At 33.8% G+C, this 22,072-nt stretch overlaps 1 protein-coding gene across 2 annotated transcripts in view; it reads left to right on the top strand.

The window, feature by feature from the left end:
• Gcc2 (GRIP and coiled-coil domain containing 2) overlaps positions 1–22,072 on the top strand; it is a 48,775-nt gene that overhangs the window by 669 nt on the left and 26,034 nt on the right. The window contains exons 3-13 of one of the 2 annotated variants that reach the window (XM_076832734.2): positions 778–862; positions 2,205–2,272; positions 4,787–4,891; positions 5,738–8,200; positions 8,777–8,849; positions 11,523–11,623; positions 11,717–11,815; positions 14,630–14,749; positions 15,166–15,330; positions 15,610–15,714; positions 16,647–16,809. In XM_076832734.2, the coding sequence (XP_076688849.2) occupies positions 778–862; positions 2,205–2,272; positions 4,787–4,891; positions 5,738–8,200; positions 8,777–8,849; positions 11,523–11,623; positions 11,717–11,815; positions 14,630–14,749; positions 15,166–15,330; positions 15,610–15,714; positions 16,647–16,809 (3,547 nt within the window). Of the gene's footprint in view, positions 1–777; positions 863–1,032; positions 1,053–2,204; positions 2,273–4,786; positions 4,892–5,737; positions 8,201–8,776; positions 8,850–11,522; positions 11,624–11,716; positions 11,816–14,629; positions 14,750–15,165; positions 15,331–15,609; positions 15,715–16,646; positions 16,810–22,072 lie in introns of those variants that run through there. The other variant, XM_076832735.2, reaches the window with a different exon arrangement.

The raw sequence follows: 22,072 nt of genomic DNA, 5'->3' as shown, positions 1-22,072 counted from the left end.
TCCTGCAGTTTTTCAGGCACTGAATAAAGCACTCTGATTTATGAAGATTTCTATAGTGATGCAGTGGAAAAAACATTGAGTTAGGGTAGGAAACAAGGGGCTCTAGTTCCTGTGTTGTGAAGAGAGTTGAGTTAGATCATTTGTATGGCCCCTTACGATATTTAACATTCAGTGATTTCAGATGATAGTGATTTATTGCCAAGATTTATTGTTTGCATGCCAAGTTTCAGGCCCTTGCCTAAGCACTGGGTTTCTTTATTTAAGCTTCAGGATAACCGTGAGATTGTACTGTTATTATTCTTATTTTACAAATGAGAATCCACAGAGATTGAGTAATTTTCAAAAGTTGTGGAAGCCCAATTTTTCAGTTAAAACTGAAAAGTTTCCTGATGTATCTTGTTGCTGCAGTTATAAATTTTCATATGACCAGAGACTTCTTTCAGCTTGGCATAGAATTTTACAGCTCTTTAGGAATTTTAAGAAGTATTAGTTCCAATCCCTAATTGTACAGTTTAAGAAATCAAAATCTAGAAAAGTGACCTCTGTCACAATAATCTGTGTAAGAAGTTAAGTGCTCTTTTTGCTAATAACTGATTCTTGAGTTGAAGGTGCATTTGCTACTTTAAAAAATGTGAAATAAAATATGGTGTTTGATTGGCTTAAAGGTTTAGTCAGTAGAATGTTTTTATTTTTAAGCAGACATTATGTGTGTGTGTGTGTGTGTGTGTGTGTGTGTGACATTCTGGAAATGTGATAACAAGTTGTTACACCTTTTAGCTGGAAACATTGCCCAAGGAAGATCTCATCAAGTTTGCCAAGAAGCAGATGATGCTGTTACAGAAAGCTAAGTCAAGGTGTACAGGTATTCAGTTGAAAATATTTATCTTGGTTAAAAATAGTAGTTTTTTATTTTTATTTTTTAATATTTATTTTTTAGGTGTAGATGGACACAACCCAATGCCTTTATTTTTATGTGGTGCTGAGGATCAAACCCAGGTCTGCCGGTGCTAGGCGAGCGCTCTACTGCTGAGCCACAGTCCCAGCCCAAAATGGTAGTTTAAATAGCACATTGGCCCATTTTTAGTTTTCATGATTCCAAATGCATATTAGTCACTTGTAGAATCTCACTACTTAACAACACTTACCTCTTTTTGTGTTTTGTTTCGTTTTGTTATTGTTTTTTTTTAATATTTGCATGTCTAAATTATAGTTATCTTTGAATTGTTAAAGTTAGGGAGGACTATTTTTAAAATTTTGTAAAGTTAAGCATTTTTTTTTTCCCTTCATGTGGATTGTAGATTCTTCTGAGTTAAGTGTGTTTTCTAGAAGAGTCAGTTAAAATGTTAGAGATACAAAGTGGTAAGCCCAAAGACATAGTCAATGTCCTTAAGTAAAGTAATAAATTCCTGGGAATCTGAAATGTATACATTTGCTGGGATTGGTTGATTTTTCTATTCTGTTTAATTTTTATTTCAAAAGGAAATTAATGCTAATAGCTTAAGTGGCTGAGGTCTTGAATTTTAGATGACTTAAAAATGTTAACTACCCAATCTAAAAAAAAAAAGCCAAGACTTATTTTCTATCAGAAAGTCAAATTATGTTTTAGAATTTGAATCTACTTGTAATTAAGAGAGTAATTTATTTGAAAATGATGTTCTAGGCTCCAGAGCCAAGTTTTTTTTGTTTAATATGAGGTTTTAATATGAGTTCTTGCTTTAAAATTATACAGTAAGAAGTATTTATAACTGAAATAATACGTCTAGGATTTGTTTCAAAATTATCAGGATGGCCAGTTACAGTGGTGCATGCCTATAGTCCCAGTGACAAGGGAGAATCACTTGAGCCCAGGAGTTTGAGACTAGCTTGGGCCATATAGTGAGACCCTGTCTCAAATTTTATAATAGGTAAGGGGGGAAGGAGGAAGTGGGTGCTATGAAGCATGAAATACTGTCAGTGTGATAATCACTAAAGCAGGATGATGGGTATATACAGATTAATCATACTATTTTCTCTACTTTTTTATCTTAAGTTTTCCATATTAAAAGGAAAAGAAAAGATGATGCTATTATGTGAGTCAGTATTTCTCAAAGTGTCTTCTTCTTAAATATATTCAAATTTATAGGTTATGGAGGGTTTTTTTTTTTAATGTACTTATCAGTGTAGTGATTATTTTCTGAACTAGAAAATTTTTTCAAATTATTTAGAATTGGAAAAAGAAATTGAAGAATTCAAATCAAAACCTGTTGATGGAGGAACTGATGATATTATTAAGGTAATGAAACAATTGTGAATATTGCTTCAGTTTTTATTTACCAAAAGGAAATGTCAGATGATAAATAGAATTTCCTTGAGGGACGTCAGTTTGCTAGAGGCTATCTGGCATTCTGTCTACCACTTCCTCTCTGGACTTGGTTAAATTTTTACCACTCTGATTAACTTTAAAAAAAAAAAAAAAAAAAAACCCATAGGGCTAATGACCTCTAGATCTCTATCTGAAATGAATATTTTCTCCCCTTTTCTTCCCACATACTTCTTAAATACCTCAGTCTTTGCCCTATTCCTCCCTGTCCCTCTCAGAAAACCTGGCCATGCTCAGAATTTCATTGTTCTAAAGATACGTGTAATCTGTAGGTAGATCTACATCATTAGATGTGCCTACTGACCCATATCTGAAGTTATATTTCTAGCTGCCTAGGGAAAAAACCCTCACACATTTCACTTGTCATCTTCTCAAGTGTAACATGACCAAATCCCCTCCTCTGGGTGGGTCAGCAGCACACTGGGCTTTGTGCTTTTTGACTTATGCTTTAACTTTGCCATTTCCTTTATCCTCTACATGTATCAGTTACAAAGACTTGTGGTTACTTGAGCTTTACTTCAGCTTTCTCTCCATGTGCATGGCTCTCTTCTGCCTTCTGTCTTCAAATACTTGTTTGGTTTGCTTGTTTTCTAGGTCTGCTACACATTTTTCCTGGAACTGGCTTTGGTGATGATCCTGTGAACCTCTACACTGCTTTCCTCCATCAGGCCCCTATTTGCTAGGATCTCTCATCATTCACTTTCTCAGTTAACCATCTCATTTTGATAGAGCACATCTTTCTATAGCTTCTTAAGAATGAGTGCATTGGAGGTGCATTTAAAAATGCCTTTATCATCGTACTCTTCTATTTGATTGGTAGCTATAACACGATATAGAACTTCTAAATTTTTCTATATCTGCTTTGTTTTTGTTTCCTTAAATAGCAAAGGGGATTTTTTTGTTTGTTTTATAATTAATATTCTTTCACATAACAAGTTCAGAGGGAGGCAGTCCTAGAGTTGGTTCAGTCTCCCAATGGTGTCATCAGAACCAATTCCTTCATCTCTGTGCTCCTGCATCTTTATCTTATCAACTGGGGAGGCCTGAGGTTTAAGGTTTTAACCTTTGTAGTATCTATAAAAAAGACAGATAAGGAAAAAATAGTTGATCATAGAGGTTAAATGAGACAGTCTCCACAGAACTTTTTGGAATACTAATCTAGAATTATATTTTCATTCCAGTTTTCCATTTTGTCTGAGAAATGTCATTGATTTTTAATTTTCCACAATTATATTGAAATTTCTATTTGGGGGTTTGAATGTTTAATTTTAAAGAGCTCATTCTTGATATCTGAAAATTTATACATCTTATTTGAAAATTTAACATGTTCTGTTTTTCTGAGGAAATAAATTCATGCTGTCTTAAAGTTTACCTCTGCTTTTGCATTTTCTGTTTCCTTCAGGTTGAAATATTTTGATCACTTGTGAACCCAAAAGAAAATCTAGTATCTTGAAAATAACATACATCTTCCCAAGTAGTCTCCTCCTATCCTATGCTGCCCCTCCAGTTTCTCATACCCAAGGTAGCCATTATCCTAGCTGGGTGCATTGGTGCACACCTGTAATCCCAGTGGTTCAGGAGGCTGAGATAGGAGGATAGCAAGTTCAAAGCCAGCCTCAGCAAAAGCGAGGCCCTAAGCAACTCAGTAAGACCCTGTCTCTAAATAAAATACAAAATAGGGCTGGGGATGTGGCTCAGTGGTTGAGTGCTCCTTAGTTCAATCCCCGTACCCACCCCCAAAAAAGTTTCATGAATGTTCAGCTGTAGGAGATCATGTCAAACAGTTTTATAAAGTATTTGAAATAACTTTCACTTCTACCAATAACATACCCAGGATCCGATAGATCCATATCCTCTTCAGCACTACGTTTTGTCTTACATTTTATTTTTGCCAATTAAGTAAGTGTAAAATGAAAGGTCATGGTGATCCAGAAAGGAATCACTCATTTTTTTAATGGACCAATGAGCCTTTTTTAATTGATTTGTAGAATTTTTTATATATTTTACATAGAGATATTCTTGATTATGCATGTTTTGAATATCTTTTTCCAGTTTCTGACTTTATTTTTCAGTTTTAAGTTTTCCAAAAAATGTGTTGAAGTTCTCATATTCCTATATCTTTTCTCCTTTTCTCTTTGTTCTTATGTTTATACCTTTTTGAATCTTTTATTTTCCCTTTAACATGGATTGGGAAAGATGTGATAACTATGCCTGTGGTCAGTCCACCATTTTTTATAACGTTTATTTATTTTTAGTTGTAGATGGACACAATACCTTTATTTTACTTAATTTTTATGTAGTACTAAGGATTGAACGCAGTGCCTCTCTCACACATACTAAGCAGGTGCTCTACCACTGATGCACAACCACAGCCCAGACCACCATTTTTTTAACCCCAGGCAAACAAATTCTTCTATTCCAAAACAGGCATTGACTGAACGTCTGGATGCTATTCTTCTGGATAAAGCAGAGACTGAACAACAGTGTCTTTCTCTGAAGAAAGAAAATACTAAAATGAAACAAGAAGTTGAGGTAAAACAATATTTAATGTTCTTTTATTTTTTATTAACTTATATAGTGTAGGCATGAATTTTTTAGCTAACTAAACCCTTTAAAAGCATGTAATTGCCAGTTTTGGTGGCATATGTCTATGATCCCAGCCGTTCGAGAGGCTGGGGCAGGAGGATACCAAGTTTAAAGCTAGCCTCAACAATTTAGGGAGGCCCTAAGCAATTTAGCAAGACCTTGTCTCAAAATAAAAAATGGGCTGGGGATGTGGCTATAAGTAGTTAAGTGCACCTGGTTCAATCCCTGGTACAAAAAAAGAAAAGGAAAAAAAAATCTAATCCAGTTTTATGAAAAAAGGAACAAAGATTAAGACAAAAAGAAAAAATAAAGTAAATGCAGTCATTCAGTTAAGCTAAAGCTAACATTTACTTGTTACATCTTCTTTTAATACTTATAATGTCAATAAAAATGAAAATAAGTTCATTTTTTCACACAACTCTAAATACTGTTATGTATTCAGTTCTAGGATATTCAGTATCATATTTCTACTTTCTTGCCTGTTAGGTAATCTACTCAGGTTGAAGTTTTATGCCTTATACAACTTATATGATTTGTCACTTTTTTAAAAGAAAATTAAATTCAGAGATTTACTAGTTGTTAGGTATTACTTTAATAGTTTTAATATTGCTGATCTTAGTTGTTCTACTTAAAGTAGATAGAGCCTAAGGAAAATTGTTGGAATCTCAGTATCATATTTCTCTAGTATATTTCCCTTCATTTACTTTACTCTATTGGCCAGTGTCAATATCTTTCTTCAGGGTACGGGTTTCTTTTATCTTACTTGATTTCTTTGTTTTATTTTCATAACAGAATTCTGTAACTAAGATGGAAGATTTGCACAAGGAAGTGGAACAATCACATAGAAACTATGTGAAAGAAATTGAAGATTTGAAAAATGAATTGATGGTAGTGCATTCCAAACACAGTGAAGATAAAGCTGGCTTACAAGAGAAACTGGAAGAAGCAATGAATAAACAATTAGAGCTCTCAGAACAGCTCAAATTTCACAGTGAATCTGAAGATACTGTTAAAAAATTACAAGAAGAAATTCCGAAAATTAGGTCAGCCTTTGAGGAGCAAATTTCATATCTGCAAAAGCAGTTAGAAGCTACCACTGATGAAAAAAACCAAGAGGTTACTCAATTGCAAAAAGTCATTGAGGAAAATTCTCAGCATTACCAAAAAGATATTAATAGTTTACAAGAAGAACTTTTGCTGTTGAAAGCTACCCACAAAGAAGAAGTAAGGAAATTTTTGTGCCAAATTGAAACATCAACTAAAGAACATGAAACAGAAATAAACAAGTTAAACAAGCTAAATGAAAACTTAGTAAAACAATGGGAGGCAACTGAGAAGAGTAGTCAAGAGAAATGTGAATTGGAAAACTTAAAGAAGTCCACCTCAAATGTTAACCAAGACAATCAAATGTGTTCTATGCTTTTACAAGAAGATACTTTAGTAGAACAAGTAGTAAATGAAAAAGTAAAACAATTAGAAGATTCCTTAAAAGAACTTGAATCTCAACATAGTATCTTAAAAGATGAGGTAACTTATATGAATAATCTTAAATTAAAACTTGAAATGGATGCCCAACATATAAGGGATGAGTTTTTTCATGAACGAGAAGACTTAGAGTTTAAAATTAATGAACTACTATTAGCTAAAGAAGAACAGGGATGTGTAATAGAAAAATTAAAATATGAGCTAGAAGATTTAAATAAACAGTTTTGCTTTACTAAAGAACAACATAACAAAGAAGTGCACAGTCTTAAGGAACAACATCAAAAAGAAATGTTAGAACTAAATGAGACGTTTTTGTCAGGTTCGGAAAAAGAAAAATTAGCATTAATGTTTGAAATACAGGGTCTTAGGGAACAATGTGAAAACCTACAACAAGAAAAGCAAGAAGCAATCTTAAATTATGAGAGTTTGCGAGAAATTATGGAAATTTTACAAACAGAACTGGGGGAGTCTGCTGGGAAAATAAGTCAAGAGTTTGAGTCAATGAAACAACAGCAAGCATCTGATGTTCATGAACTTCAGCAAAAGCTTAGAACCGCATTTAATGAAAAAGATGCTCTTCTTGAAACTGTGAATCGACTCCAGGGAGAAAATGAAAAGTTATTATCTCAACAAGAATTAGTACCAGAACTTGAAAATACCATAAAAAGCCTTCAGGAAAATAATGAATTGTACTTAGTTAGTCTCAGTGAAAGAGATACGATGTTACAAGAATTAGAAACAAAGATAAGTTCTCTTACTGAGGAAAAAGATGATTTTATAAGTAAAATTAAAAATTCCTATGAAGAAGTAGATAGTCTCCATAAAAAATGTAAAAGAGAAGAGAGCTTAGCCATAGAACTAAAGGAAAGAGTTGAGCAAACTGCCCAGTACAACAGTGAACTAGAACAAAGGGTAAATGAGTTAACAGGAAGACTAGATGAGACTTTAAAAGAAAAGGATCAAAATGACCAAAAAATAGAAAAACTTATGGTTCAAATGAAAACCCTCTCTGAAGACCGGGCAACGTTTTCATCTGAAGTAAAGGCTCTTCATGAGGAAAATAATAGACTAAACTCTGAAAACAGCCAGTTGAGTAAGGATTTGGAAGCTCTTCAGTCTCAAAAAGAAGATTTTATCTTAAAAGAACACATTACTGAATTAGAAAAGAAACTTCAGGTCATGGTTGTAGAGCGAGAAAATTTAAATAAACTGTTTGAAAATGAACAAGTCCAGAAGTCATTTGTCAAAACCCAGTTGTATAGTTTTCTGAAACAATTAGGGTCAAAGGTTTTAGAAGAAAATGAAGAAGATGATGTTGGGAATATCCTACAAGCTATAGGTGAATCCTTAACAAAAATAAATGAAGAAAAACACAACTTGATTTTTCAATGTGATGAAAGGGTTTTAGAGTTAGAAAAAGAGATTAAGTGCCTTCAAGAAGAGAATGTTGTTCAGTGTGAAGAACTTAGGTCTTTACTGAGAGACTATGAACAAGAAAAAGTTCTTTTAAGAAAAGAGTTAGAAGAAATCTTGTCAGAAAAAGAGGCACTGCAACTTGATCTTCTAGAAATGAAGAATGCTAATGAAAAAACAAGACTTGAAAATCAGAATCTTTTAATTCAGGTTGAAGAAGTATCTCAAAAATTACATAGCAAAAATGAAACCCATTATGAAAAATCTTGTATAACGGAACATGAAAACCTAACGGCATTACTAGAACAAAAAGAAACTGAACTGCAAGATGTGAGAGCAGAGTTGACATTATTAAAGGTACTAACTATTTGAACTTTATTGACAAATAAATTCTTAGTTCTGGTCATAGACTCTAGAAAATTTTACATTAACATTTTTCCACTTTTAAGTCAGAAGTAAATTTTTTAGCATTTATGCTCAACTGGCAAATTTCTGAAAAATGCTTTAAATATTTTGATGTTATATATCCTGTTTATTATTACATTGATCTTTTTGGAGGGGTGTAATCATTTTAAAACCTTGAACTTATATAAGATTAAATGATTAGGGGTTTAAAATATTTTGGTCAAAAGTATGTAGTCACTAGCAAAACTATAATCATAAAGAAATTTGAGTTACATTCTTATGCATAGTATCTTTTTCAAAGAACACTATTGAGCAAAAAGTAGGCTATTTCACTTTGACTACAATTTTAAGGTTTTCTTTAAAAATTGTGTTGTAAAAGATGATAAACTAGAATCAAAGTAAATGCCATATATATAACATTAGCGTTACCTGGTTTGTCAACACAGATAATCAATTTGCTTTTTTCATCATGGGAAAGTAAATAAATTCTGTATTGTTTTTTGTTTTATTTTCCTGTGTAAAATCTAGGGTTCCATAGAGAAATCATCTTCTATAAATAATGATCAACTCTCTTCAGTAAAAGAGTTGGAAGAAAAAATAGGTAACTATGCTTTTCTATGTTGTCACCATTAGACAAATTCTGGTTAGAATAGATCAGGAAATAAAGTAGCTAATTAATGCATTGTTAAAAACATAATGTAACTATCTTTGCCTTTAACCTCCATTGCCCCCAGCTATCTGTTTGCTTTTCCTTTCAATTGTCACTTTCTGTTTAATCCAACAAAACACTAATATGACACCATTTGTAAATGGTTGCATGATTATTTGGGGGATTTTTCATTGAGCAGATATTATTGAATGTCCACCTGCTCTAGACATTGTTAATAGAAAGGTGAATAACATATAGACAATGTTCTCAAAGAGCTCACTGTCTAGGGAAGCTCTAAGTACCGTAGTTTGAGGTACAAAGATATAATGTTGATAGCATAAGAAGTTGCCTGTTGTAAGTTAAGAAAAATATCAGAGAAAAGCATTTTCAACTAGGTCTTTTTTTTTTTATTATTTTTTTAGTTGTTGATGGACTTTTATTTTCTTTATTTATATGAGGTGCTGAGAATTTAACCCAGTGCCTCATACATGCTAGGCAAGTGCTCTGCCACTGAGCCACAACCCACCCCCTCAACTAGGTCTTAAGATAGGGAAATATGACACAAGAAGAAAGGAAGGGATTGCAGCAAGAAGGAACATGAGGTGTTCATATGTTAACATTTTCAGAGTCAAGGATCAGACCAGGAAGTTCCTGACCATAAACATGCTAGTGTGATGTGCAGAGGAATTGAGACTTTATTCTTATCTTTTTATTCCACATGGTTTACATGGAATAACTCTTTTATTCCCATTTAAAAATGAAGATTTAGAAGTGTTGTATAACATGCTTATGATTCCTTAATTTAATAACCATTTAGATTGGGGTAGCCAGGAAATTGAAAGAGTTTAGAATAACTTCAGTTTTCTATGGTGGGTGACTAGGGCATGGAGGGATGCTCAGTTTTAGACTAACTTTAAATACCAATTCAAATGAAAATGTCAGATAGAATGCTTATGTAAATCTGGAGTTATAGAATGCTTATGTAAATCTGAAGTTAAGGGGAAAGAACTAGGCTAGAGATAAAAATTTGTAATTAAATAATAGGTATTAAAAGCCATGAGTTCAAATCACCCAGCAATATGGAAAAAAGATGAGGACCAGAGATAGACAGTTTCCTATTTTTAAATGCTGAAAACAATGGAAATTGAGAAGGAGCAGCCAGTAAGTTTTAAAAAGCAAACAAACAAACCTGGAACATAAAATTTCTTGCAAGTTAAGACAAGTGCAAGTGAAAAAAGTGGGGAAATGTTATCCATAGCAAGATCTGCTGATGGGTCAAGTAAAATGAGCACTGAAAACTAACCATTAGACTAAACAACGAAGAGGAGTTTCAGGATGTGCTAGTGTCTAAGATTGGCTGCAGTGGATTCAAGAAAAAAATGGAAGAAGAGAATTTGGAGAGCATATGTAGACAATTCTTTGAAGAGTGTTTCTATAAAAGAGGGCAATGAGTTGTTTTTTTAAATCGGAAAAATAGCATGTTTCATCTAATTGCAATCTCTCCCCTGACGTTTGTAACTACCTCACTGTTTGTTCCTGATCTTGATGTCTTGATATTTTTCTTGTTGCATGTTTATAAACTGTTGGGGGGAAATCCACTGGAGAGGGTAAAATTGCTGCTCTAATGCCAGAGTAGGTGAGATGGCATTGCAGTGAAATGCAGAAGTGGAACAGTTGGCCTTTGCTGCACAATGTGGCACAGGTACACACTGATTAATAAGTAAGGACAGGAATTCAGATCATAAGTAAAGATATTCAAAAAGTAAAGTCCTGAGGGGCTGGGGCTGGGGCTGGGGCTCAGCGGTAGCGCACTTGACTGGCATGTGTGTGGCACTGGGTTAGGTTATCAGCACCGCATATAAATAAATAAGATAAAGGTCTATCAACAACTAAATAAAACTATTTAAAAAAAAAAAAAGTCCTGAACCCCAGAGTTCATATAGGAAAAGTAAAGAGCTTAAGGAGAAAGATCAAAATTGGTTAGGTCTAATATATTACATGTTTAGCTGTGAAATTTAGATCCACCAACCAAGATGAGGTCTGTACATAGAAACTTACCACATCTGATACCTTTTCTACTTGGTCCCAATTTGAAGCCAACACCAAAAATCCTAGCATACCTGCATTTCCAGAAAATCCAACACTACAGGAGTCTTAACCTTGCCAAATCCAAGATTATTAAAAAGTGTAGTGTTTTAAGAACTGAAAATTACTTAGATAATGAATGATTAAGCCTTCACTTAATGATAACATTGATGTTTTAGCTACTTTAACTTCAAACTGAAGATTTTGTGTTCCAAAATAAAATCAGTTTCTAGGGTTAAAATGAACAAGTATATTACCAGTGGCTTGGAGGCTAAGGCAGGAGGATCAAGAGTTCAAAGTCAGCCTCAGCAAAAGTGAGGCATTAAGTAACTCAGTGAGGCCCTGTCTCTAAATAAAATACAAAAAAAAAAAAAAAAAAAATAGGCCTGGGGATGTGACTCAGTGGTCGCATGCCCCTGAGTTCAATCCCCAGTACCCCGCCCAGCCACACACACCAAAAAAAAAAAAAAAAAAAAATCAGATAATTTTGATGTTTTTTTCTTGTACTTCACTTATAATCCTTTCATTTTCTGTTTTTAGGAAATCTGGAAAGAGAATCCAAAGAGAAGGAGGAAAAAATAAGTAAGATAAAATTAGTTGCTGTGAAAGCAAAGAAAGAACTCGATTCTAGCAGAAAAGAGGTAAGCCAACTCAAAAAACACAAGATTCAAGAATCTTAGGTTTTTGGAAAATCTAGAGTTTTTAACTCTTAATTTACTGTATATTTTAAATAGACCCAGACTTTGAGGGAAGAACTCGAATCTGTTCGTTCAGAAAAGGATCAGTTGTCTACTTCCATGAGAGATCTCATTCAAGGAGCAGAAAGCTATAAGGTAAAATAGTTATTTTAATAACAAGTTATATTCATAACTAGTAAAAAAAAAAAATGGAAAGATAGGTACAGGGGCACACACATATAGAGCATCACAAGTCTTGTTTTGTTTTGGTTTTTGGTGCTGGGGATTGAACCCATGGCCTTGTGCATGCAAGGCAAGCACTCTACCAACTGAACTATATTCCTAGCCCAAGAACATCACAAGTTTGAGGTCAGCCTTGGCAAGTGAATAAGACCCTGTCTCTAAATAAAAATTAAAAGGCCTGGGTATGAAGCTCAGTTGTAGAATGTTCCTGGGTTTAATCTTCAGTATAACCAAAAATGAAGAAGGAAGAGAGAGAGGGATGGAGGAAGGAAGGAACTGGAAATGTAAAGTTCCTATCTATAAAATAATCATCTTGTATTTTTGTACTTGTTAGTAAATCTTTTTCCCTGGCTTTTTTTTTTTTTTTTTTTTTTTTTTTTTTTTTTTTGTACATTATAGTGTGGTTAGCCTTTAAGTAGTACCTTTATCTATTGTTTTTGAAAGTAAAATTCTGTTTGGGGATTTCTTAATAAAAACCAGTAAGAGAAGGTTGCTGCTGTTGTTACTATGTAATATTGTTCTAACCAAGTTGAATGAATGTGAAACTTAACACAAATTGTAACAAGAAATAGAAGCATTGTTATTTGGAAGTAATATACTTACCTACTTTAATAAAATAAAGCACTATTATAAAAATCAAAAAATAAAATCCAACACAGTTACCAAGTACAATATAAAAGTCATTACATTTCTTCATGTATTTATTTGTTCAGTAAATATTTACATGCCTAGACTGAATTCTAAGCTCTGGACCTGAGGGTGGTCAGCCAAACAGACTACCACCAACCAAATAATCCTGAACTCCTGCCCTCTTAGGACTTAAATTCCAGTGGCAATAATGGGCAAACAGAAAAAAGACATGATACACACTATGTAGCAAAACAAAGGTAAATAGGAAGAAGTGAATGAGCAGTAATCAGTAGAATTTGATAAAAAGAGAAAATCCCTTAGTAGACAAAAGATAAAATTTTGAGAACTTTAATAAGCATTTGGGCACTTAATAAAGAAAACTTCAAAATTTATGTAGGGTAACTGAATATTATTGAAATACTAGTTCTCAAATTGTTTGTAAATTCAAAAACAATTTTATTAAGAATTCTAGGGGGGCTGAGGATGTGGCTCAAGTGGTAGCGCGATCGCCTGGCATGTGTGTGGCCCGGGTTCAATCCTCAGCACCACATACAAACAAAGATGTTGTGTCCGCCGAAAACTGAAAAATAAATATTGAAATTCTCTCTCTCTCTCTCTCAAAAAAAAAAAAAAAAAAAAAAAAAAAAGAAGAAGAAGCTCGGGGTTTTTTTGGAGGGGGGATCATAACAGTTATTCCAAATTTTAAATGGAAAATAAGCTAGCAAGATTAGTTAATTCTTCTGAAAATGTAAAAGGGAAGTGACCTCTACACACTAAATTTTTTTCCATTAAGCTATAGAAATATGGTAGAATTCTAATGTGAGAATGAGATTAACAGAAGAGACAGAGACTTCTATACAACAACAACACATACTTTAATACCAGGCTGTCTTCTAAATGTCTTAGTATGCTTAATTCTCAAAACAACCACAAGAAGTATGTTATTAGCTTCACCAGTTTATAGGTCAGATCTGAGGCATAGAGATTCAAGGTCACAGACTAAAAGTTAGAGACTTCAGGGTCCCAAAACATAGCAGAGCTGGGATATTACCAACTATTCCAGACCTGTTCTTTCACCAACTAAGCTATACTATCTCAGGAAAACTTAAAAATAGAAATCACTGCCAGGCATGGTAGCACAAGCCTGTAATCTCAGCGATTTCAGAGGCAGGAGTATCACAAGTTCAAAGACTTAGTTGGGACCCGAAGCAACTTAGTGAGATCCTGTCTCTAAATAAAAAAAAAAAAAAAAAGGCTGGGGATATGCCTCAGGGGTTAAGCATCTCTGGTTATGTCTCTGTTAACAAAGAAAAAGAAAGAATTGGTAACCAGGCACAGTGGCACAAGCCTATGATCCCAGTCACTTCAGAGGCTGAGGCAGAAAGATCCCAAGTTACAGGCCAAGTTGAGCAACTTAGCAAGACCCTGTCTCAAAATAAAAATAATAAGAACTAGGGATGTAAATTCATCCCCAGTGCCAAAAGAAGGAATTAGAAAGCTATTGAGAGGATTTAATCAATTTTTTATTTTATTGCACACACCAAAATAATTCTGGGTGGATTAGGATTTTTGAAAAGTATTTTTTTTTTAATCTAGAATAAAAGACTTGATCCTTTGACTGACTTCTGTTACAAAAGACTTTTTAAATTTAAAAGCAATTTAAGTAACTTCTATAGATTGGTAAATTGAACTTTATTAAATTAGTATACCTGGTCTTCCTCTGAAGGAAATTATTAGATTAGATTATAAAGCCTCTTAAAATATAAAGGAGCAGGCTGGGATATAGCTTAGTTGGTAGAGTGCTTGCCTTGCATGCACAAGGCCCTGGGTTCAGTCCCCAGCACCAAAAAAAATTATATATATATAATATATATATATATCATGAAAGATGGATAAGCTCATATATAAATTTTAAATTTGGGGTTTTAAGATCTCTTTAAATATTAAGAATATTAATCTTGTCATATTTTTATATGTAAATATTTAACATCTCAAATGGACTTATACATTTTACGTTAGGCTTTATTGATTGTACAATCTGACCTATTGAATGAATAATAATAACTTAAAGTTAAATATTTTTGTCTTTTATTGAAGAATCTTTTATTAGAATATGATAAGCAATCAGAGCAGTTGGATGTGGAAAAAGAACGTGCTAGTAATTTTGAACATCAAGTAGAAGATCTTACTAAACAATTAAGAAATTCAACTTTTCAGGTAATTTTAAATTAAGTAAATTCAGACATGAAAATTTTAATATATTTTAATCTCCAATACTTTTTGCATAAAATTAAAATACAATCAGGAACAGTATTTCTCCCCCCCACCCCGAATCAGGAGATGAATTTAACAAAACAATAACTTATTGCTCTGATCTCAGTCCCACTGGATTTGTTTTGTTCCTGTTGTTTTTCATTTTCATCTTTTACTTGATAGATGCATCTTGTCTTTTATAAATTTTGCCATATAAATATTAACACTGATGGTTTTGAAACTTAACATTGTGTCCTGTGGAATTTATTTTGAAATTTTCATTTTTCACAGTATGCCAATATTCTTATTAATGTACCTTTTCTTCCTCTCTTAAATATATTTTTTGCATGTTTACAAAAATGAATCATTTGTCATTCCAGTGTGAAAAACTAAATTCTGATAATGAAGATCTCCTGGCTCGTATTGAAACACTACAGTCTAATGCCAAGTTATTAGAATTACAGATTTTAGAAGTCCAAAAAGCCAAAGCAATGGTGGACAAAGAATTGGAAACGGAAAAACTTCAGAAGGAACAGAAGATAAAGGTAAAAACAATCCTGTGAGATGATTCACGTATATATAGTGATATTTTTACCAAAATATCATTTGAGGAAACGACTCAATTGAATCTTTAATTAATTGCTTTATGTATGCCAGCTCTAATTCTGAGAATCTAAGATGTGATATTTGCATGTTTATTCTGTAAATATTGAAAGGTCACCAAAGTTTTTGAGTGTTTGTGTATCAGATTTATTTTATAACCCCTAACACACGTACTTTTTTTAATGTTGATGGAATTGGGGGGGCGGTATTTTTAATTTTAGGAACATTCCAGTACTATAAAAGAACTCGAAGAACTTCAGGTACAACTTCAAAAGGAAAAGAAACAGCTTCAGAAAACTATGCAAGAACTAGAGCTGGTTAAAAAGGTAAAATAAAACACCAAGATTGAAAACTGATTTCATGGGCTGGGACTGTGGCTCAGTGGTAGCGCACTTGCCTGGCATGTGTGAGCACCACATATAAATAAATAAAATAAAGATCTATCAACAATTATGAAAAAAAATTTAAATGTTGCTAAAAAGAAAAGAAAACTGATCTCATTGTTCATATTATGAAGCTACTCTGTACATATCAAAAAGAAATATTTTTAAATGTTGTTTATGGTACTAAAATAACCCTCATAAATTGTCAACCCCAATAAATTGGAATTTTAATTCATTTCTCTGTCTTTTCAGAAGAATCTGGGCTTATGAATTATCAGAGTTTGATTTGATATATCATTTTCTATACATGATTGTTATGTGATCTATGAAGATTTAGTTAAAGTCAAAAGAAAAGTACTATAAGAGCCACTTAAAATATTAATATTTCAGCTGGCTGCAGTGGTGCGTACCCATTATCCCAGCATTCAGGAGGAGGATCACGAGTTCAAAGCCAGCCTCAGCAACTTAGCAAGGCACTTAGCAACTCAATGAGACCCTCTCTCTAAATAAAATATTAAAAAGGGGCTGGGGATGTGGCTCAGTGGTTAAGCACCTCTGAGTCCAATCCTCAGTACCAAAAAAATAATAGTAATATTTCATAAATAAGAGTCCCCACAAGACTTGAATTACTAGTTATGGTTAATGAAAGTTTTTTTAATGAAATACAGTATAGCTAAGAAAATTGAGTTAAGCTGTTAAAATATATATATTTGATTTTATGAAATTAGAAACTTAAATATCCAATTCTATTTTCTTCATTACTTTTTACACTATTCTGTATTGTAGAAGAGCATAACAACCTGTTAATTCCTACGGCATCATGTTAGCATTCTAACAAATGAAATTAATAACTGAATCTTTTATAAAATGTGCAGGATGCCCAACAAACTACATTGATGAATATGGAAATAGCCGATTATGAACGTTTGATGAAAGAACTAAATCAAAAGTTAAATAATAAAAATAGCAAGATAGAGGATTTGGAGCAAGAAATAAAAATTCAAAAACAGAAACAAGAAAACCTACAAGAAGAAATGAGTGAGTAAAATGAAATTCACTTTATGTTAAAATTGTTTCATTGTAACAGGTTTGGGGAAGGGGCATTACTGGGTGTGTCTAACATAGTGCTAACCATTGTTTAGGACCAGAAGGAATGTAAAACCATTTGCCATTAAGGTTTTTACAGTCCATGCTGGTGCTTGACTGTGTGTCTTGACAGTGCATGCTAGTGTTTATTCTTAAAGTTTTTGTTATGTGAATAATATGAAGATACAAGTAATCTTTGTCCAAGATTTGCTGATTGTCAACAGATTAGGAAAATTTAAATAGTAATGAAATGCAAAGAAAACAAAAGGAGACTGAAGGTGCAGAGGCAAAGTGGCAGAATGGCAGGGTAGCAAAATGACATGAAGGCCTCTTGCCCAAGCTGCCAGCTTTATTTATATCAATAGGTTACATTAGGTCACTGGCATCATTAGTACATTATTGTTCATTGTGTCATTAGACTGATTACAGAGTTAGCAACATTATGCAGCATATTGTACTATAGTTGCAATGTGCAATGTTAGGAGCTTGTGTCTCTCTCAAGAAAGTCCATTGTTTAAAAGTTACTGTTTTGTGGACAGGGTCAGGCTCAGCAGAGCTTGGTGAAACATTATGATTGTCTTGTAACAAGAGAGTTTATTCCCAGGAGCTGTGTGCCTGAGATGAAGGTCTAGGCTGATAAGACTGTAGCACAGAGCCTTCTCATATAGGGCATTGCTATAACAGCTAGGCATTCCATACCTTTGCACAGAAACTTTCCTAACAGCTAAGCATGCCACAGCCATGAAGTCATCAGAGACCCCAGTCCCAAACACAGAACCCTTACAGTGAAGCATTTCTTTTTAATGTAATTCTATCCATTTTATCCATAATTTTTTTCTAATGTGGGAGTTAACTGAGTATTGAACCCCATAGGCACTCTACCACTGAGCTTTATTCCCAGCCCTTCTTATTTTTTGTTTTGAGACAGAGTCTCAATAAGTTGCCAAGGCTGGCCTCGAACTAGCAGTCTTCTTGTCTTAGAAAAAACTGGTCCACACCTGAGTCCATAAAATATTTTCTGTTGTTAGCATTGAAAACTATGATTTTCCCTTTAGGCATTCTTTAGTTGCATCTCATGAATGAATGTTATATTCATCTTTTAATTCAATTCAGAATTGTCATTTTTGTTTGAAAATAGTTTTGGGTTTATTTATTTGTTTGGTGTTCTTTGTTTTTGGTATCAAGGATTAAACCCAGAGGCATTCAACACTGAGCCACATCCCTGGTCCTTTTTAAAATATTTTATTTAGAGACCCGGTGTCACTGAGCTGCTCAGGGTATTGCTAAGTTGCTGATGCTGGCTTTGAACCCACAATTCTCCTGCCTTAGCCTCCTGAGCTGCAGGGATTACAGGCACATGCCACCATACCCAGTAATAGTCATCTTCTTCTTTAAATTTTTTTTTTTTTTTTAATTTTGAGACAGGACCTCACTTAGTTAATGAGGCTAGTCTCAAACTTTTCTTTTCTTTTTTTTTTAAGTTGTAGTTGGACACAATACGTTTATTGAAGATCGAACCCAGTGCCTCCCATGTGCTAGATGTGCACTCTACCACTGAGCCACAATCCCAGCTCCTATAATAGTTATTTTTTTTTAAGGCCACTGACTCTAATTTTATTTTATTTATTTTTTTTTTAAAGAGAGAGAGAGAGAGAGAGAGAGAGAGAGAATTTTTAAAATATTTATTAATTTAGTTTTCGGCAGACACAACATCTTTGTATGTGGTGCTGAGGATCAAACCCGGTTGCACGCATGCCAGGCGATTGCGGTATCGCTTGAGCCATATCCCTAGCCCCAATAGTTATTTTTTAAAGCAGAAGTCAGCACACTATGGCCCACAGGCCAGCTTCCTGTTTTTATAAATAAAGTTTTATTGAAACAAGCCATGTTAATTTTTTTATAGTGTCTGGCTGTTATTGTGTGTCAACAGCACAGATGAAACAGAGATTAATGGCTGACAATACTATATTATTTATTATTCAACCTCTTAGGAGAAGCTTACCAACTCCTATTTTTTAAAAAAATTAAAATTTAGGAATTTTTTCAGTATTTAGCCACATATTTGCCATTTCTGGTGTTCTTTGTTCCTTTGTGTATATTCAAATTTCATTAGGTATGACTTTCCTTTTGCTGAATAGCTTCTTATATCTTGTAGCCCATAAGCTACTGTCAATTAATTCTTTCAGCTTTGGTTTGTTAGAAAAAGTCTTTACTCTGCCTTCATTTCCAAAAGATGCTTTTGCTGGGTATAGAATTCTATGGTATATTTTTTCCCTTTTTTTGTATCCTGCTTGTGTTTATTCAGCTTCTAGGATGTATAGGGTTTTTATAATTTTTTTTCAAGTTTGGTACATTTTGGCCATTATTTCCTTTTTTTTTTTTTTTTTTTGTCCAAACTACCCCAACCCATCCCCAGGACTCTAATTAGATATTTTAGACCACTTGATATAGTTCCGCAGGTCAGTGATACTCTATTCCCTTTTTTTTTTCCCCCCCCTTCTGTTTGTTTTCTTGCTTGCTTGTTTGATTTTTGTACTTTCTGAACTTCTTTTTGGATAGTTCTATCACTGTGTCTTCAAATTCTCTGATCTATGGTATTTGTTAATCCCATTCAGCAATATGTCTACTTTAGATTTTGCATATTTCATTTCTACAATTTCCATTTTTTAAAATATATTTTCCATTTCTCTCTTCTCTATATGTTTGTTTTCCTTAAATTCTTGAGCATATTTAATAACTATTTTGATGCCCTTTTTTGCTAATTTCACTCTTTCTGGATTTACTTTCTTGTTTATTTTTGTTGATTGATTCATTCATTTTTCTTCCCTCCTTCCTGTAAATAACATTATTCTGCTTCTTTGTAAATAAAAATTTAGATGTGACTTTTTCATTGCTGAATGCTAGATATTTTTGTGTTCATTTAAAAACTTCAACATTCAAGTTATTTGTACTTAAGTTTTGTATTTTTATGAATTATTTCTCATGTCCTTTAGGATGAGTGTAGGTCTGGTTATAGGTCTGGTTCAACCTACCACTAAGGTGGTGCTCATTAAAGTTCTACTGCAAAGTCTCTTCACTCTGGCTGGTAGAGATTCATCTGATTTATATCCCTAAGAGTTGTCCAGATTACAACTCACCATTTATTGTTCTTTCCACAGCAGTTCTTTGCATTTCAGATGACCAGCTCTATTTCAGATTAACATCCCTGCACCAGTCCAGAAACTGTTTCTGTGCAGAGTTAAGACAAGTAACAAGGTTTACCATGTTTGTTTACCTTCTCTCAGGGAATCACAGTCCTGCACTGCTCATTGTCTGAAGTCAGAAAAGTTTTTTTTTTTTATGTATTTTGTTTCATTTCCTAGTTTATGACAGGAAGGGAAGTCTAGACTGTTAACAGTTACTCAGAGCAAGAAGCAGAATTTCCATAAAATAATTTAAGGTGGCTACAAAGATATTACCATACAATAAAATTTTAGATATAAGTGATGAGGGATTAGCATGAAAGAAAACATTGAGATAGATCTCAACAGTTGAGTCAGATAAAAGATTAAAACATAAAGTATACATCTTCTGTGCTTTTGCTAGAGGTCTCCCTTAAATTTGACTTTTAGCATCCTAGAAACCAGAAGAAAGGCAGAAACATCAGTTACAAGGTTTATAGTATCCACAATAATAAATCAAGCTTATGAAGAAACAGCTTTTCCTGGTACCACATCGTGTAAAAAAACATTCTTTTAGATTTTATATGTATTTTTTATTCTGTTTATGAAGGATATGAATACTGAGGTGAAGTATTCAGTTCACTTTCAAAGATGGGGAAGATAGTCTGCTATGTTGGAGTATTTAGATGATAAGAGAATCTGGGAAAAGTTACCAACCTCATGACAGTGAAATCCTTGAATTGCTGGCCTAAGGACTTTTAGCAGAAAAGGAAGCATTAAGATAGTGTTCCAGCCAGGTGCAGTGCTGCATACCTGTAATCCCGGGACCAGAGAGGCTGGGGTGGGGAAATAGGAAGTTCAAGTCCAACTTCAGCAACTTAGGGAGACTCTGTCTCAAAATAAAAAACAAAAAGGGCTGGAGATGTGGCTCAGTTGTAGAGCACATGCTTCGCATGCGTGGGGCACTGAGTTCGATCCTCAGTACCACATAAATAAATAAAACAAAGGTATTGTGACCATCTACAACTAAAAAAAAAATTAATGTAGTTTGTTCACTCTGCCTTATAAATCAAGGTAGGTTCATCCTGATTTCAAACCCTTCATCATGTGGTCCCCTTCTAACTTTTCAGTTTGATTCTCATTATTCGCACAGCTTGTAAAGAAGGCTGTAAGCTTTCTTGAGACATGATGTTTTCCACAAGTGTGTATTTCATCTACTGTGATTCTCTTTTCATGCCTCATTTTCCTCATTTCTTTCATGCCTATCCTCCTAGAACAGGAAGCATTTAAGACTAAAATCCTGATTCTAATCCTACATGCTTCCTGTTCTGTGAAATCTCCCTCAGAGCTTCACATAAAGTGAATATGAACTTTAGACGTGGAGCTATGTAACCTTTTGTTTTTCTTTCTGACTTTTAAATAGTGCTATCTTGCTTATTATAACCCCTAGAGCACTTTGTAAGACTTCATATGTAATTTGGACTTTATAAAATACTTTTCAGAACTGGATAAATATTTGCTAGGAAATAACTGAATTAGGTTTACTACCAAAGTATAGTTAAGACACTCCTGTTCCTGTTTGCCAGGTAATGTAATCTATGTGTGTGAATCTAAGTTTGTACGGTTAATCATTGCTTATATGATTTTTCAACAGTCCAACCACATAGTGTCCATGTAAGTAGTCTAGATCAGGAGTTAAGCACACTTTTTCTGTAAATGACCAAATTGTAAATCTCTGAAGCTTCAGAGACCACAAAGTCACTGTTACATAGTCTTGGTTTATTTTATAACAGACTGCAGCCAGATTTGTCCTGCTCATTGCAGAGGCTCCTTGTGGCCTACACAATTAATCCACTTATTCCTACTTGATATTTGCTCCTTCTTTGCCTCTGTAAGCAGCAAAGTTTCTTCTTTATTATGATTTGATTGGCTCCTTAGTGTGCTCTCTTTTACTGACAGTCCCTCTCACAAAAAACATCTGCAGGCTAGGGTTGTAGTTCAGGGGTAGAGCACTTGCCTCGCACGCATGAAGCACTGGGTTCAATCCTCAGCAC

Source organism: Callospermophilus lateralis, chromosome 14 (assembly GCF_048772815.1).
Source record: "Callospermophilus lateralis isolate mCalLat2 chromosome 14, mCalLat2.hap1, whole genome shotgun sequence".
In the NCBI taxonomy this organism is placed as follows: Eukaryota; Metazoa; Chordata; class Mammalia; order Rodentia; family Sciuridae; genus Callospermophilus; species Callospermophilus lateralis.
The sequence above is the reverse complement of the archived record's forward strand: the minus strand, read 5'-3'. Positions and strand labels throughout refer to the sequence as shown.